The 27,650-nt window shown below is 44.6% G+C and overlaps 1 protein-coding gene across 4 annotated transcripts in view; it reads left to right on the top strand.

Moving 5' to 3' along the window:
• SCAF11 (SR-related CTD associated factor 11) overlaps positions 1-24,736 on the top strand; it is a 90,040-nt gene extending 65,304 nt beyond the window's left edge. For 3 of the 4 annotated variants that reach the window (XM_038759340.1, XM_038759348.1, XM_038759355.1), the window contains exons 7-15: positions 6,748-6,806; positions 7,559-7,665; positions 9,229-9,330; positions 11,476-11,582; positions 15,791-18,514; positions 19,344-19,690; positions 20,942-21,160; positions 21,569-21,688; positions 23,933-24,736. In XM_038759340.1, coding sequence (XP_038615268.1) covers positions 6,748-6,806; positions 7,559-7,665; positions 9,229-9,330; positions 11,476-11,582; positions 15,791-18,514; positions 19,344-19,690; positions 20,942-21,160; positions 21,569-21,688; positions 23,933-24,070 — 3,923 coding nt within the window. In that variant the 3' untranslated portion in view covers positions 24,071-24,736. The remainder of the gene's footprint in view (positions 1-6,747; positions 6,807-7,558; positions 7,666-9,228; positions 9,331-11,475; positions 11,583-15,790; positions 18,515-19,343; positions 19,691-20,941; positions 21,161-21,568; positions 21,689-23,932) is intronic. The other variant, XM_038759364.1, reaches the window with a different exon arrangement.
• The last annotated feature ends 2,914 nt before the right edge of the window (positions 24,737-27,650 follow it).

Below are 27,650 nucleotides of genomic sequence, written 5' to 3'. Positions count from 1 at the left end.
ATGTTGCCAATTTGTACTTCCCAAGTGCTTAGTACAGTGTTCTGCACATAGTAAGCGCTCAATAAATACGATTGATGATGATGAATCACCTTATAGATGATACAATAAATACAATTCTAATAAAAACTATTTAGAAATAGTTTATAATTCTAATAAAAAATTATTTAGAATATCTTTATACAGACTAGCTGTGGTCCTGTGCATATTAGTGTCCTTGGTGTGCTAGGTATGTTTGGAAAGCAGCAGGAACATTTATTTCAAAAAAAATTGCAGTCAGGTGAAAATAGTAAATTTGAAACCCATATATTTATATTACTTTCTCCCCACCCCTCTAGACTGTATGCTCATTGTGGGCAGGGACTGCCTGTTTATTGTTTTATTATACTCTCCCAAGCACTTAGAACTGTGCTTTGCACGAAGTAAGCACTCAATAAATACGATTGAATGAATGAATGAATGAATACTCTCCAGGGGACACGAAAGCTAATAAGAACTTTAAAAATCCCTTCCTCCCCTGCCCTCCCAATTATTCCCGGGGACTGCTCTGATCCCATTTATCCCAGTTTCATCCCCCATATCCCTATCTCCCCAATGGCTCTCAGCCTGCTACACTTTTCCGGTGGCTATAATAATAATAATAATAATAATGGTATTTAAGTGCTTACTGTGTGCCATGCACTGTTGTAAGCGCTGGGGTAGATACAAGGTAATCAGGTTGTCCCACTTAGGGCTCACAGTCTTAATCTCCATTTTATAGATGAGGTAACTGAGGCCCAGAGAAGTTAAGTGATTTGCCCAAAGTCACACAGCAGACAGGTGTGTGTTTATATAGTTGTAAAATTAATAACACTCCTATATATAAACTATACAGAGGGGAATTACTAGAATTTGGAACCTGTATTGAGTAAATTGTGCAAGACGAATACTAGCGTACAATATTTTTTATGAAGGTGACTCATGTTGCCTGGTTTCAGGCAGCTTTCGCAAAATAACTTTTTGTCTATATGTGCCTAAATGTGTGATTTCTAGGACAGACTAGGCTACTCAGCCTCCAGTTTACTCCATGTACAAACATACAGCGGTACTAAAGTAGCATTTATTGAATGCCCACAGGGTGCAACACACCTAGTACTAGCTGTTTGAGAAATACAGAGTAAAGAAGTTACACATTTACTACCGACAGGAGTGTACACTCCCTTAACAGTGCTTAGAACAGTGCTTTGCACATAGCGCTTAATAAATGCCATTATTATTATTATTATTATTAATGGGGAGGCAACCTCAAAACTGTTTAAAGCTAGAATGTTAAAAATTAATAATTTATTAAACATGTATATGTGAGTGCAGAGGCTGTGTATATTCAAATTCATAAATGCTAAAGTCGGCTGATGGGTTTATAAAGCGTATGTTAGGCAATTAATCATGTGAGACTTGTAGGCTGTTGTCTTGGATTTTGGGAGGAAGGTAGTTCCAAACAGGAGGAACAGCAGGAGGGATGTGATGGAGGTGGGAGAGGCAAGAGTTAGGAATAATAATAATAATGGCATTTGTTGAGCGCTTACTATGTGCCGAGCACTGTTCTAAGCGCCGGGGAAGATACAAGGTAATCAGGTTGTCCCACATGGGGCTCACAGTCTTAATCCCCATTTTACAGATGAGGTAACTGAGGCGCAGAGAAGTCAAGTGACTTGCCCAAAGCCACACAGCAGACAAGCGGCAGGGGCAGGATCAGAACTCACGACCTCTGACTCCCAAGTCCGTGCCCCTTCCACTACGCCACGAACAGCCAGAAGGCAGGCTCGGTAGGAACCGAGAAGGGGAGTTGGGGAAAAGCGGGTGAAGAGAGATCAATAAGGTGGGGCGAGTGGATGGAGAGCCTTGAAGCCGATCGTGAAGCATTGGATGCAGAGAGACACCGACGGCCGTCGTCAGATTCCGCGGAGAGATGTGGGAAGTGAGAGGCAGTTCGAGAAGAGGATCCGTGCAACGGCATGTAGTATGGATCGGAGAGGGGAGAGGCTGGAAGCTGAGACGCCGTCAAGGAGGTTGATTCAACAGCCAGAGGAAGGGGCACAATTGGGAGGTGTCGTGCAGGAGAAACTGGAAGGATTGGCAGGAGTGGGAAGTTGGGGACCACACTAGACCGGAAGATCCTTCTGAGCAGGGAAAGTTTCTGCCAATTCTGCCGTGTTGCACCCTTCCACCCAAGTGCCGAATAAATCATCATCATCATCATCAATCGTATTTATTGAGCGCTTACTATGTGCAGAGCACTGTACTAAGCGCTTGGGAAGTACAAATTGGCAACATACAGAGACAGTCCCCACCCAACAGTGGGCTCCCAGTCTAAAATGCCACTGATCGATTGATTGGACCCCGAGGTTACGTGCTTCTGAGATGGGGAGGATGGTAGCATTATCGACTAAGGTGAGAAAGTTAGGAGGAGGAGATGTGGGTGTAAGGGGAAAGATACACGCTCTGCACACAGTAAGCGCCCAATAAATACTATTGAATGAATGAATGAGCAATTTAGAAATCCTAGATAAAGGGATAGTTTTAGATCTCTCTTAGGCTGCTCCAGTAACTCCTCAGATTGTGAAGCAGCCCATCATCGGTAGGGCAGGGTACTTTATTTTTCTGTAGATTGTAAACCCATTGTGGGAGTCTTACCAAGTCTGAGGTGGCGTTCTCTCCCAAGCGCCTAGTACAGCGTTCAGTAAATAACACAGATGATTACATAGTGGTGAGCTAATTGCACTCTCCTGTCCAGTTCCCCTGGAACCATGTGCCCAAGATTAGGAGGCGATGACTTGGAGCAGAGGTGTAGTTCCTCAGTAGCAGCCCTGCTAGACAATCAGTTGGTTTGTGCACTTTTGTAGAGTGAGACAGCTCGGGTGCCTTCCCAGCAGCAGCAGACCCTATTGTGTCCTCAACTGATTTATATAACAATAGTAATAATTATGGTATTGTGCGCTTCCCAAGTGCCAGGCACTGTACTAAGCGCTGGGGTAGATTCAAGCAAGTCTGGTTGGAAACACTTCCTGTTCCACGTAGGACTCACAGTCTTAGTCCCTATTTTACAGTTGAGGTAACTGAGGCATAGAGAAGTGAAGTGACTTGCCTAAGGTCACGCAGTAGAGTCAGAATTAGAACTCATGACTTTCTGACCCCCAGGTTCATGCTCTAACCACTGCGCCATGCTGCTTCCCATGCCGTTGTTGAGTGAGACAACAGTGTCACTGGAACCAGCCACTGGAAAACTTCACTGGGCAGTTGGGTGTCGGCTGTAGCGGTGAAACAACATCTCTGGGCAGCGGGCGTTGTTCTGTTCATGCACCATTGTTTCATGAGGGAATTTATTCCACGGTATAAAAACACTAGCAAAAACAGCAAGGGTCCAGTAGGGAGTAGTTAGTCGGAGATGACGGAGTGTAAATAATAATAATGAGTTCAGACCCCTCAATTATAGATTCCTTTGCCTGATGAGAAATTACAAGCCCAGCGTGAACCCAAAGACAACTCCACAGTTTAGTCCACACGAGCTAGAAGGCTAAGGGAGTGGGAACCATACTAATCCCTCCTGACTAACTAGGGCTTAGACTGGTTCGACACATAGTAAGCGCTGAACAAATGCAATAATAATACTAATACGCATCCAGCACCCTTTGTCCTGGGCCAAGGCAATGGAAGGATAGGGATGGGGAAGAAAAAAATTAGCCTAAAGACAGGTGACTTCCCTTGCTTGCTCTTTGCTGTTTGAGTGTAGTTTTATCAGTCACATATGAAGCTGGAGGTGAATTTTATTATCAGTGGCATCTTAGAGCACAAAATAATAATAACTGTGGCATTTAAGTGCTTACTATGTGCTAAGCACTGTCCTAAGCCCCAGGTAGATACAAGATAATGAGATCAAGCGCAATCCCTGTTCCACGTGGGGCTCATAGTCTGAGTAGGAGAGAGAACAGGTATCGACTCCCTGTTTTTGCAGATAAGGAAACAGGCTCAGAGAAGTTAAGCGCTTGTCCCAAGGTCACCCAGCAGGCAAGTGGCGAAGCCAGGATCAGAACCCAGTTGCTCTGGTTCCCAGGCCTGTGCTCTTTCCGTTAGGTCACATATAACAACTTGGTAAAATATTTTGAAAAAGTACAAGTGCCCTGGTTGAAAGTGATAATGACATTCAGCCTTATATTTCCGGGCACATTGGAGGAGTTGCCTTTCCGAGTACACTTCAACTTTCCTTCTCTTGTCCAGGTGGCTCTGTTGGCTCTCCCAGGCTTTTATCAACCCCTTTCAGACAAGGGAGCGGTAGTTCAACTTTTGCCCCCTCCCCACGGTTACTTTAATATCTCCTTCAAGGAATCAGGGGTGATTGCCATTTGATACATGTATAAAAAGAAGTTGACACTTGGCAGAAACTCTATAATTTAGCAAACAACAGCGTAAGGCAGACCCGCGGGGACTGGCCGGAGTCCTCGCTGCAGACCACTCTAGAAGCACCTGGGAAGAAGACATACCAGCTCAGTTGAATTTTGTGAAGCGACGATAAGCCAGGATTTGATACCTCGGCTGATCTGTCTGAGAGGAGTCTTTGATTATAGGGTTTCACCTGTAATTAGAGCAAAAAATTAGGAACAGATTATACTGTATGGCAGCACATTTCCCACTACGGTGCTGCTTGGCAAAGAATCGCAAATCGAGTGAAGAAAGCCAGTTTGCCTTTTGGTGGTCCATTAGATAATTGTGGCAACAAGCTAAGCACTCAGTACAGTGCTTTGTACACAGTAAGCTCTCAATAAGTACAATTGAATGAAACCTCCAGAAATAAGCTAATCTTTCATTTTTTGAGTGACCGTGAGATGTAGATTTGTTAAACATCACATCCAGCTTGTAGAACAGTTCGTCGGCATTCAGTACGTGATGTGCTGAGCATTAAAGATAAATTACCTTAATCATAGAAGACAGCTGGTCTGCCAACACTGATTACACCCTTGCTTGGCCATCTCTCTGTTGGTCAGGACCTATTTAAGGAGTGACTGAGCAGGCAGTTGCTGTTTGGTGAGCTCAAGGAAATGAATGAAAGTGGGTTCAGCTGAAGAAATACAGGAATATGCAGCTTAGTAAGTTTTATTTTATGAAATCCTTAAAAGCAGTCAGGAGACATCAGCCTGGCATGCAGCAGTTTTTTTTGGCTAAGGCTGGAGAGCCAGATGAGACAGAGCTCAATCTGAAAGGATAACAGTTGATAGCAAAATGTCATCACAAGAATAAAACTTCCTTGTCAGGCAAGGCCCATTTCAGTTGGACAAAGTCCCTGTGGATTGCTTCGAGGGAGCTGGTGGGGAGAAGAATTGTTGTGGCTGTTGACTTCCAGCCACTCTCCCAAGCACATATCCTTTTTAGAAGGGGAACCTGCCCTGAGTGAAAGGGCTGTCAGTCAATCAATCAGTTGTATTTGTTGAGCATTTACTGTGTGCAGAGCACTGTACTAAGCGCTTGGGAAGTACAGGTTGGCAACATATAGAGACAGTCCCTACCCAACAGTGGGCTCACAGTCTAAAAGTCTGTCATTTATGAGGGACCCTCCCACCTTCCCGGAGGGGGACGATGTCCTGGAGCAGCAGTGGTGATACTGTTGGCTACCCAAGATCCGTCAGAGATCGCCTGTCTTTCACCAAGAAGGAAAGGTGGCCTGGTTGTCCTGTATAAATTCTCTGTTGGAAATCAGCTTGGTATTCTTGAGAGAGAGGAACCCATGTGCCAACCAGAGTAGGATGGGACAGGTTGTGTTGTCATAAGCAGTGCAACTGCAAACAGTGCTGTAACAACAGAGTTCTGTTTTTAACAGCACTCCTTCGTTTCCTTCTGTTAATTATAAAGGGGGGGTACTGACCTGAAGTGAGTACCAGCCGGCGGTGATTAATTAGTCACTAATGGGAGCCAAGGGCTGGTATTGCCCGCAGCTCCCCTCCCCAGCTCATCGGCTGGGCCGTCAAGAAACCGCCCCTGGTCAACTCCTGCTGATGGTGAGTACCCCTTTTTAGTTAACATCTGGAAAAAAAAACCCCCAGCAACAGGTGTGTTATGTGCTGGACCATTCTGCCTACTCTGCCAATTAGGTGTTTAACTTGCTTCCTGCTAAGCAGGGTGTTTTCATGCAGGACCTTAAGGATTTCCCCCCTTAGAAGTTGCTTTACTTGCTGTACTGATCGTGGAAAATATCACGAGAAGCCATCAAACCAAAAATGGGTGGAAGCCACTGTAAGGAAAAAAAAATCATCATCAATCATCAATCGTATTTATTGAGCGCTTACTATGTGCAGAGCACTGTACTAAGCGCTTGGGAAGTACAAATTGGCAACATTATAGAGACAGTCCCTACCCAACAGTGGGCTCACAGTCTAAAAAATGTAGGTAGTTTAGCACCTCTTTAGTTTAGGACCATGGGGACACTTCTTGACCTTGAGAGGTACAATGGTTAAACATTCGCTTGACTTTCTAGAGGTTCTCACCCTGTGTGTTTCACACTTTCTATCCTAGTATTAAATTGTGATAATGATTTTCTTTCAGATTGTTATCCATGTATTTTTCTCCAGCCGTTTTGAGTTCCAGGTTAAAAGCTAACTGTTCTTTTTCCAAAGACCGTGATCTCTGCATTCTAGTCTATTTAAAACATTGCCAATACTTTTTTTTGGTTAGCTTTATTTCTGAAGTTTTGGAAACGCTAACTGTCATTTCTTTTTCATCCAGAGAATCCTTCAGATCAAAAAATAGAAAAAAAGAAAAGTGCAGGAGTAAAAATAAATAAGGTTTGTTTGACAATTAAAACAAATATTTTGCTGAAACTGTATCTTCCCAAAGAACTTGGTAATCCCTCAGATGCATGAGAGCAAATGTGGATTCATAGGCAGTTTGCAGGAACTGGGACAAGTTCATAATTCACCAGATGCAGATATATATATATATATAATAGATAGATCTATCTATCTATATATATATGAGTTGCCCTTGTACTTTGGCAGTGGGGGAGGGGTAACTCTGGAAACCAAGCAAATTGAACTGAAAAGACATAGAGTCATTTTACACTCACATTTTGGTGCTTATACTTTTTTTTTTTAAGGTATTTGTTAAGAGTTGCTATGTGACCAGCACTGTACTAAGAGCTGGGGTAGATACAAGCTAATTGGGTTGTACACAGTCCCTGTCCCATATGGGGCTGCCAGTCTTAATCCCCATTTTACAGATGAGGTAACTGAGGCCCAGTGAAGTGACTTGCCCAAGGTCACTCAGAGGACAAGTGGCAGAGCTGGGACTAGAACTAGAGCCTGTGCTCTATCCACTAGGCCATGCTGCTTCTCAATTTATGCTCATTTACTAACAGTCCTACTGTGTTTCATAAGGTTTTTCCGTCTCCAGTGTCTTCAAGGAGAAATTACTGTGATGCCGAGTATCGTCTGTGTTTGTAAGGTGAAGGCAGCCTTGCCTTTGCAATTCAGCTTTTTGTAGATTGTAAGTGACTTTCAATTGGCTCCATTTTAATTTTGACTTCTCGTTTTTCTAGCCTAGAAGACGGAACTGCTCAAATCACTGCTTCAGAAATTATGTTTCCAGTATATTTTCTTCTAATAGTCACACTGGGGAATCCTTTTGTACCTATAGAAATAACTGGTTAGTATTTGTCAAAACTCTTCTTTATCCTAATTCTTTAACAGGCTGGAGAGCTGTGGAGGAATAGTATACACCAAAATGTTTTGGTGAGACAAAATATATAGACAGTGCTGCAAGTGGAAGTGGGAGAGGGAAGGAAAGTAGCAAAGTTTTGATTATACTCCTATAATGCCTGCCTGCCTTGGATATGAATGATCATTCTGTCGGGAAGAAAGTGCCCCTCAGAGTGGGAAAGAAAAAAATGGGTAAATTATATACTAGGCTACTAGAAATGGGGCAAGAGTGATAGTAACACAAAGCTTCCCTTCCCTCCAGGCGCAAGGGTTTCTTCTGAGCTGCAACATTAAAGTTTTGTAAATTGAGCCATACCTGTTCTTAGAAGATGAGAGCGAAAGACCCATTAACTTCCTTTTCTGTTTCAAAAAGACCCAGAAGAAGTGCTTATGAAATTAACACCCTAGCTTTATGTACCCTGTTTGATGAAAACTTTGGGGTTGCTCTCTATGGTCAACGTTTTCCTAAATTTTATGGCGTTGCTAGATCAAAGTTTCACTTAGAATTAAACTTGCCGCAAAGTTACTTATAAAGCACAAATTCTATAAATTGACATTCTTGGTTGGATGCAGTAGTCCCTCCTGTTCAGGGCTCAGAATCCTTTCTTAGTAATGTAGAAAAAGTCTAGTCTATCAATTGATTTTTTTTTTTTTAATCATCAAGACATTACTGAGATGAAATGTGGCTGGATTTCCTTATGGAAATTTTCAAGTACTTTGAAAATAAAGGCACATTTTCATCAGTTCTTGGTTTTTGTAGTTTATTAAAAGTTAGCAGGAACTGAAGACAGAAATTACATATAACTAACAGGAATTCATGCAATATTGAGGTTCAGTATTCCAGTCTCAAAAGAAAATGTAAGTCCCTGTAGCTCAAGCCACAGTAACTGACTTTTCGTTATAAAGATTGTTTAAAGCTTGCTTTGAAGCTTATTCTTAAAATAGGTTGAACCAATTTCAGTGAAACAAATTTTCCGACTTGTAGGGTTCCGAGGGATTTGTTGAAATTCTATTTTCCATTTTTTGTCTTTATGCTTAACCACAGTAAGTTTCAAGGAGGACATCTATTACCGTTACGGGCAGTAATGTCTGATTTTTGTGGGAGCCCTCCTATATCCGTGAATCCTGAGAGGGGATGACTTTGTATAGATTTTAATGTGTTGTGCCCCACCACTTCTCCTCAGCTGCTCTGTCCCTTCCATTGTGGAAATATTCCCACTTTCCTTTACTGGGCCCTCTTGGAAGCTGAAAGTGAAAAGTGACCACTATAGTATAATTCATACTAGCAGTTAGGTTTATGTAATTCTGGGCCAATCAGCCACCCTTAAATGGCTTTCTTTATTTTTAAATGCCTCCGTGGCCCCAAAATTGATCATTCTTTTTTCTTCTGTAAGTTGACAGCACTGAAAAATCCAAATCTGTGTGCTTAGTTCGTAAGACAGGAATTTTTTAAAAGTTTTTTAAGGTATTCACTTAAGAAGTATGTGAAATTCCTTTTTTTTATTTTTAGCAAAGAATTTACAGAAATCAATGAAATCAGTGCAATGATTAGGCAGAAGAGACAAGAGTTGGAATTGTCATGGTCCTCTGATACGTTACCTGGACTTACAAGGTAAAGACAATGTAGGCTGATGCAGTAAATGAACAAGTGTGGTGAAATGTAAGATTATGGGGCTGTGATCCCAAATGTGCTGAAGCTTGCCTGAAGGAGTGTTCAGATGTGTGGAATTTTGCCCAAAATAAGTAGCAGTCGGAAACTACCCCAGTTACCTTTTCTTCTCTGGTGAAGGCCCAGCCTTATGCTATGGAAGTATATTTCTCAAAATCCTGTAATAGTTCAGGGTCTTCTGGAGCAACGTGATGATGATGATTTTGCAGTTGCCTGTAGAGGCTCAAATCCCCCCTTTCCTCTTTTCCCACTGCTTTCTGCATCACCCTAACTTGTTTCCTCTGTTCATCCCCCCTCCCAGCCCCACAGCACTTATGTACATATCTGTCATTTACTTATTTCTATTAATATTTGTCTCCCCTTCTAGACTGTAAACTTGTTGTGGGCAGGGAATAGGTCTGTTTATTGTACTTTCCCAAGCACATAGTACAGAACTCAGCACACAGTAAGTGCTCAATAAATACGTTTGAATGAATGAACCATGGACAAGTTTCAGTCCTATGCTTAAGGCTTCAGGACTGAGAGAGCTTGCTCGAAGGAGTCTATTACAGCGTTAGTGGCTTGTCCCCAGCTGGGGAAGAGAAAAACACCATTTGTCTCCAGACATAATAGACAGAAGTGAGTTATTAAGCAGTCAGTTAAGACCTAATGAATGTGCAGTGAGAGAGAAAACTCACAGTTTGGAAGTGAGTTTGAATCCATACTATATATACTATAACTGTTATATCCTTGAAAAATTGCCTCGAGAATCTGTTTACTGTTATTGGCTCAGAGGAAAGAGCACGAGCTTTGGAGTCAGAGGTGATGGTTTCTAACCCCGGCTCCGCCAGTTGTCAGCTGTGTGACTTTGGGCAAGTCACTTCACTTCTCTGGGCCTCAGTTACCTCATCTGTAAAATGGGGATTAAGACTGTGAGCACCCCGTGGGACAACCTGATCACCTTGTAACCTCCCCAGCGCTTAGAACAGTGCTTTGCACATAGGAAGTGCTTAATAAATGCCATTATTATTATTATAAGCCATTTCTTAAGAGGCCCCTTATTAACTAGTGTGCTTGACTGAAAATCCAAACCTAGGGTAGCTGGTACAGAGTTTTCTGATGGATATTGTGCGACCCTATTGTTTTACCATGGAGGGCAAACTGCTCATATTTTACCCGAGCCAGAAATAAAGCTTAAACTACTTTTGGAAATGTTCTGTTAAACTGCACTTCTGAGTCCACTTGAAGGGAGCCATTGTTGCTACTCTGCTGCGAAGGTAGATTGTTTAATATGATCCATATACTTTTCCTTTAATGCTAAAGATAGTGTAAATTTCAGGGCCCCCAATGTGGTGATGTCCCATTACATGCCTGACCTTTAAGTTCTCAAAAGGCCGCATTGGCAGGTGCCTACAGCTGCCCCAAGGGCCATGGTCATGCATTGCAAAGTAGCACATTCTTGGAACAATAAAGTGCGATTTAGGTACGAAGCCATCAAAGTAAAAATAAATCCAAGTACATTGTTAATTTATCCTGTGAATCTTGTTCCATGTGTATGCTGCTTCTATATGTTTAAAAAAGAGTGCGGTTACACATTCACACGCAACACACCCACAAGGAAAAAAAAGACTTTCCTCCTGAACACGGAGGAACTAAATACTAGTTGAGTGGAAAGAGCAGAGAGACCGGTCTTGTGGAGAAGCTTTTGTCAGGAGACATGAGTTATGAGATAATGGGCCAGAGCCAAGTGGTAGGCACTGCCAAAGGAGCATGTGGAAAGGAGTATGGAGAATTTGCAACAGTGAGCCAGGAATGAGGGAACTCAGCTTTCTAAACTACTATATCTGGGCAAAATTGCCTCGAGAATCTATTTACTGTTACCCGTGTCAAAAAGCCATGTCTTAAGGGGACCCATTATTAACTAGTTTGCTTGACTGAAAATCTAGGGCTGCTCATTCATTAATAAACATTTATATCCTAATTACTCACGTTTTTTAAACAAACATCTTAATTTGCAGACTTTTAGTCAGTACATTTTTTTTTTCCAGGTTAGGTCTTTGAAATGTATCAGTTCATTATTGTGAATGTTCTTTGCCTTTGATTTTTCAGAGCTGGTGTTATGCCCTCCAACGCCGAGGCTGAGATTCTTCCTCTTGCTTCCACTGTGTTGCCAGGAGCAATTTTTTCGACGAATATAGCATCTTTGGAACATTTCGGTAAAACTTTTCTCTGTGGGTTTTTGAAAGGAAATCCAATCGTGAACCTTTCCACTCTCTTATTCATTTCCGTATTGTTAATTATTGTAAAAATATTTTCATTAGTCCCAAGGTCCATGTGAAATTCCTGCCAAACAAGTATTCCAATTTGCCCCTTGATACTTCCCACCTGCGCAGTACCTTGGGGAATAGATTCCAAATGGCTCCCACATGCTAAATGAAAGCTTGTTTTTGAAAGTCAAGCTTCTTTGGGTTCTTATCCCCAACCCTCACCGCCCCCCTCCCTGCTTCCTTCTTCTGGTTCCAGGTATTATGAGCGGTAAGTAGGAAGCCTGTATTTTTACCCTTGAGGACTCCCTTATAATTTTGTAAACTCTAATCATGCCCCTGTTTAGCATTTCTCTTTTGAGAGCTATGTGTCATAATCATTTTAGTCAATCTGTGTAAGGAACTTCTCCACGATCACCTAGGCCACCTTTCTCGGTGTAGAAACGCTTTATTATAATGTGAAGACGGGCAGCTGTCACCCATATCCCATAAGGACCGTGTCTAATTCTCACCTGGCGCTCTCTGAGGACAGTAAGCGCTTAATAAATACTATTCCTACTACTATTGCTGCTATTGTCAAAGGTGAATAACCTAAAGCCTCTTAACTTTTGCTTTTAGGGCCTGTTTTTCATCACTATGCAAAGAATGTAGGCACCTCGGAGAGGTCGAGAGGAGAGTGGTTCAAATGATCAAAACTGGGTACAATATTTAAATCAGTGCAAAGGTTAACGGGAAAATGGTTCTTTCCCTACCCCTTTAAGCTAGTTTTGGGTTTGTCCCTACACACACCGTTAACGCTGTTACCTTTTGAATTTCATCCTGTGTATGAAGAGCCACTTCCCAAAACTGGGGGTGAATAAAGTCAGTTGTAAGCTGACTGGTCTGAAATAATTGATTTATTTTTTTCCCCAAGTGTCCACACCGTCTGTTCTTTTCCAAGCCTCAAGGATTTTTCTTTTCCTTCAGAAATTCTCAAGTATAATAACCAATTTGGCCCTACTGAATGTACACATTCAGGATATAAAAAAAAAATTCCTGGAAAGAAAGAACATGCCATTTTGGTTTTTCAGTTTTCCATCCCAAGTGAGACATGTTGTGCTATGCTGTTGATTTGTAAATACATAGTTGGGGGAAAAACCTCCAAAAGCTGCCACCTTTTTATAGTCATCTGTTATCCGTTTTTATTTCCTTATAGTGATCTGGCTTTTCCATTTTTTGGTATTTTGTTACCATTCTTGCCCTTTCTATGCTTTGGCATTATTTGATCCAGAATTTGCCAAACAACTGCCAAACAGGCTCTGCTGACTTCTATTGAATCCTTACAACTAATGCCCTAAGCCTGTTGAAATGTACTTTCTTAAGGGTAATTTACTCTATCTTTTGCTGATTTATCTTTTCTTTTTTCCCTCTGGATATGATCGTCTCACCATTGCTCCTGTCAGAGCTTCCAGTCACCTTTTAAATTTTTGACTAATTCTTCCCATTTTGAAATTTTATGGGATGCATTGCCTCAGGGAGTTGTTCGGACTGAAAATTGCAGGATGAAAGATCCGCAGTGGGTTTCCAGAGCGTATTTTCTGGATAAGTGGAAAAATCAGGGCTGTTAGGTAAAATAATTAATGTGTAGATGTTCCCTGGGCGACAAAACCGCCCCCACAATATCATTGAACTTGGAATATGATCTGTATGCTTGGGATCTCTATGCCAGAAAATGGGAGGAGATTTACACGACACTCAGCTGTAGTAGTAATGGTATCTGTTGAGCTTCTAATTGCATACTTAGTAGCAATGTGCTCTAATGGAAAAGAGCATAAACCTGGGAGTCAAAGGACCTGGGTTCTAATCCGAGCTCTGCCCCTTGCCTGCTCGGTGACATTGGGCAAATCGGGTAACTGCCGTACCTCGGTTTCTTCATTGGTAAAATGGGGATTCAACACCTGTTCTTCCTCCAAAATAGACAGTGAGCCCCCTGAGGGACGGGGACTGTGTCCAACCTGATTATCTTGTATGTATTCTGGTGCTTTGCACGTAGTAAGCACTTAACAAATACCACAATTTTTATATCATCAGAGCACGTGAGATGTTAAACAGGAGCTTACCTGTAGTGCTAGGCTGCCCTGTCAGCTTTAGTTCTGTAACAGATTCTAATTTATAAGAAGTATCTATTGGAAAATGTACCGTTATATAATACAGGCATTCATAACAGAACTACATTTTCAAGGGACCTAACCTGGTTGAATTGAGGTACGCCTGTAACCGTTAGGGTTCATGTCAAGCCGGGCAACAGTCACTGTTCCCCTAAGCGTTCCGATGCCACTGGCAGAGAAAGAATACTTGCTTGGATAGACATTGATGGCATTTTATATGTCCTAAGTCCAATCCTCTTGTTTCCATTTTCTGTATTAGAAAATTGTTCCAAAAGCGTGCCAAAAAATTCCCGTGTCCTCGGTAGCGTACTGAATTGCTTTTCCAGTGGATATCTGAGTAGTTAGCTTCCCGTCACAAACTCTGAACCAAAATCGCCTGCACCATCTCTTCTTGGTTTGGCGATCTACAATAGACCACCCCAGAGCGTACTTATTCAAGTACCAGGCAACCAATAGTATTTATTCAGTGCTTACTAAGTGCAGAACAACCATACTTAGGTACTTGGAAGAGTACAATAGAGTTCATATCTAAATGTCACCTTCATCTTTCAACTTTCACTTTACTCTAGATACATTCCACTTGTTGCCTGCCTCCTGGTTCTGAGCCACTGAGTATGGCTAGCTCTGGCCTTTGGTATTGAGGGGAAAGCATTTATGGCCACATTGCCTAAGGTAGCTCGCTTCATGATATGATGGGAAGGATTAATAGATTCTTAGAGTAATAGCTTTATAGAGCAAATAGATTCCTATTTGGGGGGGAAAAAATTTGAACATTTTGTTTTGGGTCAGTTCTGTATCCCGTTCAAAAACACTTTGATGTCAACAGCGATGCTCTTATATATTAAGGCCAGGTCTGCCGGTCATGATTTAAAGCATCCGTGTCATATGGTCCTGTAACTCTGGTGGAGTGGAGTTGGTTCTAGGCTTTGAATGTGGCACCCCCTTGTCAGGGGTGAAGGGAAACACCTGCCCAAGGCATATTTCTTTACTTCCACAAGATGAGAAGCAGTGTGGACTAGTGGAAAGAGCACAGGCCTGTGAGTCCGGGGACCTGGGTTATAATCCGACTCTGCCACTTGTCTGCTGTGTGACCTTGGGCAAGTCACTTCACTTCTCTGGGCCTCAGTTTCCTCAACTAAAATGGGGATTAAGACTGTGAGCCCCGTGTGTGACAAGGGCTGTGCCCAACCCAATCATCTTGTATCTATCCCAGCGCTTAGTACAGTGCCTGGCACATGGTAAGCGCTTAAGAAATTCTATTATTATTACTATTATTATTGGTATTAGCACCATTATTGGTATAATTATTATTATTATGAGTGGCAGATGGGAGTGACTGCCGTCCATTCTCTCGTATAGAAGAGATTTTGCAGGCAGTCATGCTAAAACTGGATGCCGAAGCATAGCCCTTTACATAGCACCTCCTTACTCCAGGTGATTTTTGCATGGTCCTTTTCCCACAGGGCATGCACCACAACTGCCTGAGTGGTTATTCTCATCTCTAAGCGCTTAACAAATGTCATTATTATTATTATCTCGGTTTCGTTTTATATTTTTGTGGAACACAACTTTTGCAAAGTCAGACCACTTTTAAAATGTCCCTCATGGTACATTGGGTTACGTGTGCTCTGGTAATAGGCTACCTATGAGCAACTGTTAATAACAGGGTTCCTGCTTAAATCCCCAAGTTTCACCTTCCTTCAAATTCTTAATAATATTGGATTACCAGGGAATATGTTTTAGCAGTAAATATAATTGTCCCTCTTAGCTCTAGAGGTCTCCGAGCCTTGATTTTTCCAGTGAAGGTCGTGCTTTTTTAGCTGTTTCCCAGCGTGCCCCAGTTTAGTCCCTTTACCATGTTTATCGTGGACAAATAGACGTCATGTATAGAGGATAATGAAAAGAGGCAGCTATTTTAACAAATGTAGGAATATTTTAGGACTCTAGACTGGGCTAAATTTCAACCCATTGTCGTTTACTGATGTTCATAATGACACTTTTCGTTATTATCAGAGTCGTGTTGCAAGGGCTACACCCTTGCACACACCCATGGAGGCGAAGAGAAGAAGCAAGCTTCGGGCACATCCAACAGCAGAGGAACGAGGAGAAAGCCAGCCGCCGCGCCTGCTCGACGGTCCACACGCAACACCAAAGCCGAAACAGTCACCCAGTCTCAGAGTTCACCCGTGTCCAGTAACTCTGGGGGCGACGCCCCAGACAGCAATAACTCGTCCATCAACCTCTTCTCTTCCGCGGACTCGGAAAAGCCGACGAAGCAGGTTCCCAAACGGAAGCCTAAACGAAGGTCCAGAAGAGCGCCTCTAATGCGAAAGAGGCTGCGGAGTTCTGCATCCCTCCCTGAAAAATCCTCTTCCAGCGAGTCTGCCGAAGAAGGAACCACGGAGTCTGACGGTGCCTCGGCGTTAGAGAAGGAACAGCAGGTGGATGTAGAAAGCAGCGACTCCGGCCTCAAGCCCCTCACAGATGCAGAGGAAGAGTCCGCTAACGGCCTGGAACCTGGAGCCGGGGAGGAATGCACAGGAAACAGTGGACTAGAACAGGAGGCGGTGGAAACAACGTATCCCGAATCCGGCCCCCTACAGTCGCCAGAACCGGTGGAGGAGGAGGAGGAGGCCGAGGAAGCCGAAAACGAGAATCCTGAGGAAAGCGCAAGCATCGATTTGGAAAGTGACCCCTCTCCGAGCATTCCTGAAGAAGCCGAAGAACCAGTGGGAAATCCGCAAGTTAAAACGCCCGAGCCTGTAGAATCGGTGATGAAGGGAGATGAGGCCGTAGATGGCCCTGAAGACGATCTGCCCGAGTGCGCCAGATTTGAGGCTGAAGAGCTTCCACCGGTAAGGAATGCCACAAGTGAAGAGCTTGATCATCCGGATTCTCCAGAAGAAGCCGCTCAAACCGCAGAGCATGCCCGAATTGACACAGTCGAGCACGAAGCACCAGTTATGGAAGAAGAAAAACTTAGAGAGAGCCCCGAGGCTGACTCTCTCGAGGATTCCATCGTGGCATTAGATCAGCCGACCGAAAATTCACAAGAGGAGTTGCCTGGACCTTCGGAATCTGCAGAAAGCGATTGCTCTGAAGAAATAGAAAGGGCAGTAGCCAGCGACGGTCCAAGCCAGGAGGATTTTAAAAGCGACCAAGACCCTGAAGAGGATTTACCGAAAGATGACTTTCCGGTAGACGCGTTTACTCCATCTCTAGAAGAGAACCGTAGTCCTCTTCCCGAAGAGGTCAGAAGTATGGAATTGCCCAGTACAGAGGATGAGCGGTCCAATGAGCAATTTAATGAAGATAATAATGAAATGATCCCTATGGAGTGTGACTCATTTTGCAGTGATCAAAATGAATCAGAAATTGAGCAGCCTCTAAGCATTGTAGCCAGCCACGAGGAGCCAAATTCTCTGCAGGATAGTTCTGAAAAAATCCCGCCACTTTCCGTTACCACCGGTGGAAAACCTGAAGCGACCCCTCAGGAGGCGGAGAGCTCGGAAGACGGAAAAGAGAAAGCGAAGAAACCTCGAACGCGGAGGTCTCGATTCCACTCTCCGTCGACAACGTGGTCTCCCAACAAAGACACCGTTCCCGAGAGGAAGAAGTCTCCGTCTCCCTCTCCCAAGAGGGAAATTGTAAAGGAAAGCCAGAGATCCCATTCACAGTCTCCCAAGAAGGATCCTCCCAGGGGCCGGAGGAGATCCAGGTCTCAGTCGCCCAAGAGGGAAAACGCAAAAGAGAGGAGGAGTTCGCCACCTCAGTCTCCAAAGAAGGTTACCGTGAAGGAAAGCAGAAGGTCTCAGTCGTCGTCTCCCAAGAAGGACACGGCCAAAGAAAGTAGAAGATCTCAGTCGAGAACAAAGGATTCTTCCCCAAGGGAAAAGTCGAGGTCTCGGAGTAGAGACCGAGAGAATGAAAGAGATGGGCAAAGGAGAGATCGAGATAGGGAGAGGAGGGCCAGGAGGTGGTCCCGGTCTAGATCGCGCTCCAGGTCACCATCGCGATCCAGAACGAAGAGTAAAAGCTCCTCCTTCAGTAGGAATGACAGAGATGGTTATTCTCCTCGCTGGAAGGAAAGATGGAGCAGTGACAGCTGGAGAAGTCCCAGGGGAAATGACAGGTACCGAAAGAGTGACCAGGAGAAGCAGAACGAAAATCTGAAAAAGGAAAAAAATGAGGTCAGCGTAGAGCCCGAGGACCAGGGCATGATGGACAAGCGTAGAAATGACTGTCCAGATTGGGTCATGGAAAAAATCAACGCCACTCCCGATTCAAGGAGCCGAAATCCAGACAGATTTAAAGATCCCTACTGGGACGACAACAGGCATGACTATTCAGGGAATCCTTGGCATAAAAACTTTGGTTCGGGTTGGATGCCCTTCCGTGGCCGAGGTCACCGAGGGAGAGGTTCTTTCCGAGGGGGCTTTGGCTTCGTGGAGCAGAATGAGAACCGGTGGCAAAACAGAAAGCCCCTCTCAGGGAATTCCAACAGTTCTGGGAACGAGTCGTCGAGGTTCGTGGAACAGCAGGCCTACCGGCGTAAGAGCGAACCGGAGTTCGCATTTGACACCCCCGCGGATCGATCCGGCTGGTCGTCTGCCTCCAGCTGGGCTGTTAGAAAGACTTTGCCGGCTGATGTACAGAATTATTACTCTAGAAGAGGGAGGAATTCTTCGGGCCCACAGTCCGGATGGATGAGACAAGAAGAAGAAACCACTGAGCAAGGTATTCTGTTTGGTTTGCTCTTGCAGAGATCTTAGAGGGAAAATTAGTCCATCTTAGTTAATTTGGGGAAGTGCATATTAGTGCAATTCATTCGTCCTACTTCTGTCAACTGAAGACGTTTTTTTTTTAACTTTCAATCAATCAATCAGTCGTATTTATTGAGCGCTTACTGTTTGCAGAGCACTGTACTAAGCGCTTGGGAAGTACAAGTTGGTAGCATATAGAGACAGTCCCTGCCCAACAGTGGGCTCACAGTCTAAAAGGGGGAGACAGATAACAAAACCAAACATACTAACAAAATAAAATAAACAGAATAGATGTATAAGGCGATTTATGTTCTTTTTATTGAAATGGACGTGTGGAAAGGTTTCCCGATCAGTGAGCCTGAAGAAACAATTTTTTTAGAACCTGAAGGTTGAATTATTTTATTCTGAGATGTATTTGCTGTGGGGGGGGGGGCGGTGGGGGGGGGAGTCTTTTGTGAATCCTCAGGGGTGGCAGTATTTCCATACCGTGCGCATGGAGATGAGACCTAGGTCCAGCCCAGATCTCGACTCCAGTGAAAAGACAGAACTCGAATGCCACCTCTTTTCACCGGTTTCGATGTTGCGCTGGCAGTGATTTTTTTCTGGAATTCCCTGCCAAGAGCGTGTTCCGCTGTTTGGGCCAACAACGTCGGCCCGGCGCACATCGGGGTAGAAATCGACCGGCGGGCGAGAATCGTATCCCGTCTGATCTGCTAGGTCACCGAGGTGGTTCTTTTCATTGCCTGTAGGGAAGAAAATTTGTGTGGATGCTCTTTGTCACAAGTACTTTTTTCTTTTGCTAGATCCTAACCTCAAAGACCAAACAAATCAACAAGGTGATGGCTCTCAGCTACCTATAAATATGATGCAGCAGCAAATGAATGTAATGCAACAGCAAATGAATGCCCAACACCAGCCTATGAATATCTTCCCATATCCAGTGGGTGTTCATGCTCCTTTGATGAACATCCAGCGTAATCCATTTAACATTCATCCTCAGCTACCCTTGCATCTCCATACAGGAGTGCCTCTCATGCAGGTAGCCGCTCCCACCAGTGTGTCTCAGGGACTACCACCTCCACCACCCCCTCCCCCGCCATCCCAACAAGTCAACTACATTGCTTCACAACCAGAAGGAAAGCAATTGCAGGTATGTCTTCAGCCACTGAGGTTTCAGTCAGTAGAGCCATCAGAAAGTTTCGTGGACAAACCCCGGATATGAAAGAGCGTCCTGACTTAACTGAAACAGACCACATTCGATCAGCTGTAGTGTAATCCTCCGTGTCAGGATTCAGAACAAATCGAATGAAGCGAAAACGGGGGAAAAAATTTGGCTCCAAAATATTCCAGTGGTAAACCTACAGTGACCGCTTGCTTTGGCATGTCAAGCGGTGAATCTCCGCGAAGGGTGTGTGTTTGGATTTTTTTAGAAGATGTGCAGAGAAGGAAAACGGAATCAGTGGGAGTGCAAGGCACCTTCCCTCCTCCATTTTACTAGGATGGTGGTTCCACATTGTGGGGCGGGGGGGGCAGCTTAGAGATGCATTAACGTGATGAAGCTTGTGTTGTCTTGTTCGGACGAACTCTAGGTAAAGCTATCCATTATTCATTATTGTCCGTCCTTCATATCCACAAACGTACCATCGCCAAGACCGAGGGGGAGAAACATTAGAGTTTCAGTAGTCTGAGGAATAGTTTACGCTAAGTTTCAGTTTTGCATGGACGGTATTGAATTTCCATTTGTTGTTTTCCTGCAGGCTGTTTGTCTGTGGTGGTGCTTGGCTTGGCTCTGCCCTGGGAAGTAGTTGACGCTAAAATTGGCAGTAGGAAGCTCAGCATTGTGTCTACTTCTAGAAGTTTCCTCCTTACAGTGCTTCTGCAAAGTCTGTGGAGAGAGCAAGATTTCAGAGAAACGGATTATTTTCTCTCTCTGCTACCGACCCGCTGCAAGCCACTTCATCTTTTTACTTTTCCGTTGCTAAAATAGGGGGAGTGGTCAGTCCTAGAAGCGACGACTTAATATTCACAGCGATCCCTGCATGAAGGACATGGTTTTCAGCTTATCTTTTTTTTTTTTCTTTTTTTGTCATTTTACGATTGCCATTAGAACACGATAATGCATGTAACATCTTTAGGATCAGGTGCGAGTGGTCCTCAAGGACAGAGGGCCCTCCTGGGCCCAGGTTTCTGGAAAAATCCATTGTTTTCCCAAGTCCTGCCACCGTTAAATGACTTGACGAAAGAAACGTATGTTTTTTATCCCCCGTAGTAATGCAAGAATCCTCAACTCTGTGGGTTTATTACCGCCCCGTTTAATTTGTTGCTGCTACTTCTGAGAATTGAAAGTTGCACGTCCCCCGAAGACTGTGATTGATTAACCCCCGGCAACTCTCTAACACAGGGTCTTCCTAGTGCTGCTCCTGTAGGTAACAACTTGAGCGCAGCAGCCTTGCCTGCCCCAGCAGCCGCCGTGGGAACCGTGGGAAGCGTTCAGGGACCAAGTTCTGGTAATGCGTCTGCGGCGAGTCACAGCAAAGCCTCTAATGCTGCTGTCAAATTGGCAGAAAGCAAAGTAAGTGTTACAGTGGAAGCCAGCGCAGATAGCTCGAAGACAGACAAGGCAAGTTCAAAGCTGAGAGCGATATCCATAACTCTGCATTGCTAAAACGTGGGCACTGTTGAAATCTATCCGCTCCCTCGGAAGCGTAGAAGGATAACGTATTGCGGTCGTGATCCTTCGACTTCCAAAGACGGGATTTGGGAAATTCTAGCGGTCCCTGGGTTGTGCAGCACAACTGAGCAACTTTAGTCCCAACTTCGGGGCCGGTTGAGCGACTGTTCATTTGCCACCAATTTAGCTGCGGATGTCATTTTTACATTGGGTTAATGTCGGAAAGGGCGACGTTCAAAGTTTGTGATGCTTTTTCGCTAGCTGTTTTACGATTGCGTAATTTAGAGGTAAGATTATTTTGGAAAGCCTCATTTGTGTATAATCGGTAATTAGGCATTTCCTTTCTCTCTTTGTCAGAAATTACAGATTCAAGAAAAAGCCGCCCAGGAGGTAAAACTGGCCATTAAGCCGTTTTACCAAAATAAAGATATTACCAAGGAGGAATACAAAGAGATTGTGCGGAAAGCAGTTGATAAAGTAAGTGGGCAGGGGAACGCGCCGTGAGACAGAGCTGGCCGGGTCGCGGGGTTAGTCCGCTCGCCAGCCCCACTCGCCCCAACTTTGGGAGGGAAGTTCTGCGGGTGAGACGTGGAGCCTGGGAGATTGGGAATGAGCGAGCAACACCACTGACGGGCCTAGGGGTGGGCGGGTGGCTCTCCTGCTGTGACTCCGGTGTGAGCCAGCAACTCCGATGGAGAGTCTGAAGGCCGGGCCGCTTTCCTTCCACGTGCCTCTCTACGCAGAAGAGGGGCTCCCACATCCTGGGGCTCCAGCTTTAAATGATCGTTCTGTTCCCACCCGAGGAGGTGGGCTGTCGGGGCGGGCTCCTGAGGCGGGGGGACGCCCCGAGCTCTCCTTGGACTGCCTCAGACCGCTGAATGGCTGGTTCTGGAGGATCTCTCTCTCTCTCTCTCCATCCCATTCCCGCCCCCAGGGATGGCCCAATCTGGTACCCAGCTAGAGAAGCAGCAGAACGAGGTAATGGAGGGAAGCAGAAGACGGTACTCTGGTGGATGGGGAGGGGTGTTCGTCCATCGTGGTAGATAGGGAAAACCATTTACCTCAGACATAAGATCCGTGGTCCAGCTCTGCGGTGAGAAATAGTTCATAGAGGAATGCCCAGATATCCAAAGTGAGTACTGCCCTGATTATTTACCCAGTAGGCAATGAGATGTAAAGCAGAGGAGGAGGGAGAGATTGTGCGTCCTTGCCAGGTCCCTCTGAGGGGGCATGTTTCTCATTAGGGACAGGGAGCTGGGAGGGAAAGCCAAGGCCTAGAAGTTTGAAGGGGAAAACCAAGAGGGAAGAGAGTAGGGAGAGCCGGGAGCCTTACAGGAGGAGGGGAGACGAGTGTGATGGTGATGGAAGCCAAGGAGAGAAGCAGACGCAGCGTGGCTCAGTGGGAAGAGCACGGGATTTGGAGTCCGAGGTCATGGGTTCAAATCCCAGCTATGCCAGTTGTCAGCTGGGTGACTTTGGGCAAGTCACTTCACTTCTCTGGGCCTCAGTTCCGTCATCTGTAAAATGAGAATTAAGACCGTGAGCCCCATGTGGGACAACCCGATCACCTTGTAACCTCCCCAGCGCTTAGAACAGTGCTTTGCACATAGTAAGCGCTTAATAAGTGCCATCATCATTATTATTATTACTATTAAGGAGAGAGAAGTAGGTGAGGTGGAGGATTTTGTAAAGGGTGAATTGGAACTCGGGTCAGGAGGAGATGCTGGAGCAGGGGGCCGAGAGCGGGACGTGAGGAAGGGGCCTGGTGGGGAGCCCAGGAACAGAGCAGGTAGTGAGGAAAACCTGGCAGGAGAGGCACGCCATCACAGGCCCTCCATAAAACCGGGAAAGCTCATGTCCACACCCTGCCCCCCCGATGGCTTCCACCTTTCTTTTGTTTTGTTTTTAATGGTATTTGCTGTGCTCTTCCTCTGTGCCAGGCACCGTACTAAATGCTGATGTAGATACAAGCTAATCAGGATGGACACGGTCCCTGCCCCACGCAGGGCTCACAGTCTCGGAGGAAGTAGGATTTAATCCCCATTTTGCATATGAGGAAATTGAGACACGGGGGAAGTGAAGTCAATCAGTCGCATTGAGTGCTTACTGTGTGCAGAGCACCGTATGAAGTGCTTGGGAGAGTACAATACAACAATAAGCAGACACGTTCCCTGCCCTCGTGCTTACAGTCGTAGAGAGGGAGACAGATATTAATATAAATAAATTACATATATGTACATAAATGCCATGGAGCTGGGAGAGGGGATGAATAAAGGGAGCAGGTCAGGGCGACGCTTTAAGGGAGCGGGAGAAGAGGAAAGGAGGCCGCAATATGCCAGACACACTCCCTGGCTACAGTGAACTTAGAGTCTGGAGGGAGAGACGGACATTAATATAAATAAATAAATGACAGAAGTGAAGTGTAGAGAAGTGGCAGGGCCAGGATTAGAACCCAGGTCCTTCTGAGTCCCCGGCCCGTGCTGTATCCATTAGTCCACACTGCTTCTCCCTCTTCCTCCTGCTGTTGCTATTCCAGCTTCCGCTGTCCTAAAGATGTGGAGGAGGGAGGCTCTTGGCTCCGGTTTTTGGTTTTTCAGGAAAAGCTTAGACATCGCTGGTCCTTGTGAGCCACTTATCAGCTGGCCCTCTCTCCATGGGCCTCGAGTGAGAAGGCAAAATCCGTGAAAAGCCAGAAATGTCGTCCTCTTCCTTCTATCATAGGTATGCCATAGTAAGAGCGGCGAAGTGAATTCTGCCAAGGTGGCAAATCTGGTTAAAGCCTATGTAGATAAATACAAACACTCGCGCAAGGGGAGCCAGAAGAAAAACCCAGAAGAGCCCGTGCCTGCTGAAAAATGAGTCGGAGACAAGGAGCGCAGTTAAGGACACTGTCAAGATCTCTGCGAAGTGCAATTTCCACTGAAAATCGTACACAACTGTGATTGAAATCTGGTTTTGATAAAATTATTTTTTATGTAGGATATAATGTTTTGTTCTAAATAAATATAGTTCTGCACTGCAGCTTCTTTATCCCTTTTTTCAAAAGCAAATTTAAAGGGAAAGTAAAAGGTTTAAAGGAGAGTGCATTTTTACTCGGAACGTGCTGTTTGTGTGGAGACTAGAGGTTGTACAGCATTTTGACTTGAACGATGACGTGCATAAATTAGAAACTTTCCAAGTGCATTGGTTTTGGAGCAGGTATGTACAGTACATGTAATCTGTCAGGATAAAGATATTAAAGTAAGATTTTTTTTTTTCTGTTTGATTTGCCCTCTGATTGTAGTAAAGAGAACCTAACTGTTATCGCCATGAAAAATATTTCTAGTGTTAACTAGACAGGCTGATTGCGGGGTTGACGATGTGTATTTAAAAAAGCACATGACTGTGCCTGAGTAGAGAAATGATTTAGATAGTATTACAGATTAATCATATACAACAGTAAGATTCGGTGTCCAGAAGTCTTTGCTCTCGAACATGGGCACTGTACACCTATTGTAACACCAAATAAAGGTTATGCTGCTTGTTTTTGTTTGTGACTATTTTTGTTTTGTTATTAGCTGATGCAGTACCCCCCCCCCCTTTTTATTGTTATTGATCTGAAGAACTTTAGTATTCCCATATACATGCATATATATTTAATTAAACCTGGACTTGGACTGGGAAAAACTGTTTAGAGAAATTGATCATATCATGGACATAATTATTTGCTCTTACATCCGCTCTATTGATCAGAGGGTATAAGCTGTGCCAAGTAGGGCTTGTTACCCGTATTTATGATTTCGCGTAGCCTGTTTTACTTGGGACTAAGGCATAATCACCAATCACACCTTTTTAAGAACCGGTTGTTAGCTTACATGAAACCAAGAACGGAAGGGTTTTTTTTTTCTGTAGCAAAAATTGGGTTTAATTTCATTTTTGACGGATCTTAAAGCGTTTCGTAATGTCCCGGACCGTGGTCTGTCTTTCTGGCACTCGCACGCAGGGTGCCTCCACCCCGGGCAGTGAGAGCTGAGGGGTGGGCAGAGAGTGGGACGAGGGAAGGTAGCGAGGGTTCGGACATTCAGTTCTCCTCATTTGGAAAGTGCCTTGAGGCCTCTGGTTCTCACCCAGTACATCTTTCGAATTCCTCCTCAAAAAGAAGGCATTGACTAAAGCCGATTGCCCATCGCTACCTGGAAAACTTGTATTTTGGGAAGACTCCCGCAGGAAAAAAAAATGCCCAGCCCCTCGCAGGGTGTAAAGATGGACAACTGGAAGGCTCGAGGCACAAAGTGGGCAACTCCGAGCCAGACGCCGTACGTGCGAAACACTTTGGGGGCAATACTGGACTCTTTCTTCTCTGTTAGAAAAGTTCACCAGTCCTGCCTGCCGTTTTAGATAACGTGGTCCCGAGGGCTACTTATCGAAGGCAAAGTACCGTGTCATATTGATTCCAAAAGTGACACTTGGCAGTTTGTTTTGCCACATTATGGGTATAGACTGTAAGCTCATTGTGGGCAGGAAATATAATAATAATAATAATAATGATAGCATTTATTAAGCGCTTACTATGTGCAAAGCACTGTTCCAAGCGCTGGGGAGATTACAACACTGAGCACCCCACATGGGTCGGGGACTTTATCCAACCTGATTTGCTCGTATTCACTCCAGCGCTCAGTACAGAGCCTGTCACATAGTGCTTAACAAATACCATCATTATTATTATTCTGTTGAAAATAATAATGATAATAATAATAATGGTATTTATAATAATGGCATTTATTAAGCGCTTACTATATGCAAAGCACTAAGTGCTGGGGAAGTTACAAGGTGATCAGGTTGTCCCACGGGGGGCTCACAGTCTTCATCCCCATTTTCCAGATGAGGTAACTGAGGCCCAGAGAAGTGAAGTGACTTGCCCGAAGTCACACAGCTGACAATTGGCGGAGCTGGGATTTGAACCCATGACCTCTGACTCCAAAGCCCGGGCTCTTTCCAATGTCTACCAACTCTGTTGTACTCTCAAGTGCTTAGTACAGTGCTCTGCAAATCATACGCGATCAGTACCATTGATAATGATGATTGATATAACACTGAGAAATGTAATTTTAGAAAAAAAACAATTTTCTAAACAGTTTTGACCTTTTGTTTGAGGTTTCCAGGCAACTTGTAATTAGGTATTCTACCAAATAGATGTGTGTTTTAATGATGTATGAGATAATTTGAGACTGGTAATGGGTTCTCTCCAATCGGGTAGACTCAAATCAGGGCATAGTGTTCTTTCTTTCTTAAATGGTTCAGTTTTCAACTGTGGCGCAAAATCCTATTTGAACTTCCGTACAGTATTTTGAGCGAAAATTGGTTTGGCACTTTGAAAATTTTATAGCAAATGGCCATGCCTGTCCCGATTAATCGCGTCCTGCATAATTTAGTACATTTTGCTTCTAGCGAGGAGGGTTTGGAGCGGGCCGGCTTCCTTATTTTGCTTTGTGGTGTTGAACCTCATTTCCAAACTCAAACTTTTCTCTGACGTGTGAAGAGGTTAGACTAGTTGGAGAAAGGCATCGAAGTCTTGTGTTATGGGCAGGGGTTACTTTAACTTTTAAATTAATTCCATGTTGTTTTGGACGGGGGTTGCCAACTTGTACTTCCCAAGCGCTTAGTCCAGTGCTCTGCACACAGTAAGCGCTCAATAAATACTATTGATTGGGGGGATGTTGCGGCTGAACAACCTCTGTGTCAGCTTGGAGGCGGCAGGACAAAGTCTTGCATTCTTAATAAATAAAAAAATCCCAGAGGGGAGAATTGGCTTGGCGAGCTTACTTGTTGTGTGCTCAGAAATATTTTACACTTTTCGGAAAATTGCGTGACCCCTTGACAATGGTTCATGTTGACAGAATGCATCACTGTAACCTGGGTAGGGACTGTCTCTATATGTTACCAACTTGTACTTCCCAAGCGCTTACTACAGTGCTCTGCACACAGTAAGCGCTCAATAAATGCGATTGATGATGTTAAAGAATACGCCTGTTATTTTTCCAGGAATTTGAAGTGGCTTTTCACGTATCTGTGCTCTGTAAACAACTGGATGGATCACTTTGGGTACAGATTAGGGTGAAGTCTTTGTTCCGTCCCTTCTATCAACTCCATCGACTATGAGGCTTCGGGTTTTGGCAAGTCCTTGGATAGACGGGGGTAGGTGAATGCAAACCCGCAGTAGTAGACGTTGGCAAGAGCTCTGGGCCAGAAAAGGCCTCGCGGCGTGACATTTGTGGTCGAAATTCATCCTTTCACCGTATGGAATTTGTAATGGTTTTTTATTTTTGTGTGGCTGTGTTCTGCCCATCCTGAGATTTCTCCATTGCAGTTCTGGAACCGATGAGTTGTGCACACTGCTTGAGCGGGGCGTCTGAAAGGTGGAGGGACTTCAGCAGCACGGTGGCTTCCCCGGCCCATGCCA

Source organism: Tachyglossus aculeatus, chromosome 2 (assembly GCF_015852505.1).
Source record: "Tachyglossus aculeatus isolate mTacAcu1 chromosome 2, mTacAcu1.pri, whole genome shotgun sequence".
NCBI lineage: Eukaryota > Metazoa > Chordata > Mammalia > Monotremata > Tachyglossidae > Tachyglossus > Tachyglossus aculeatus.
This window is presented reverse-complemented; position numbering and strand designations above follow the sequence as displayed.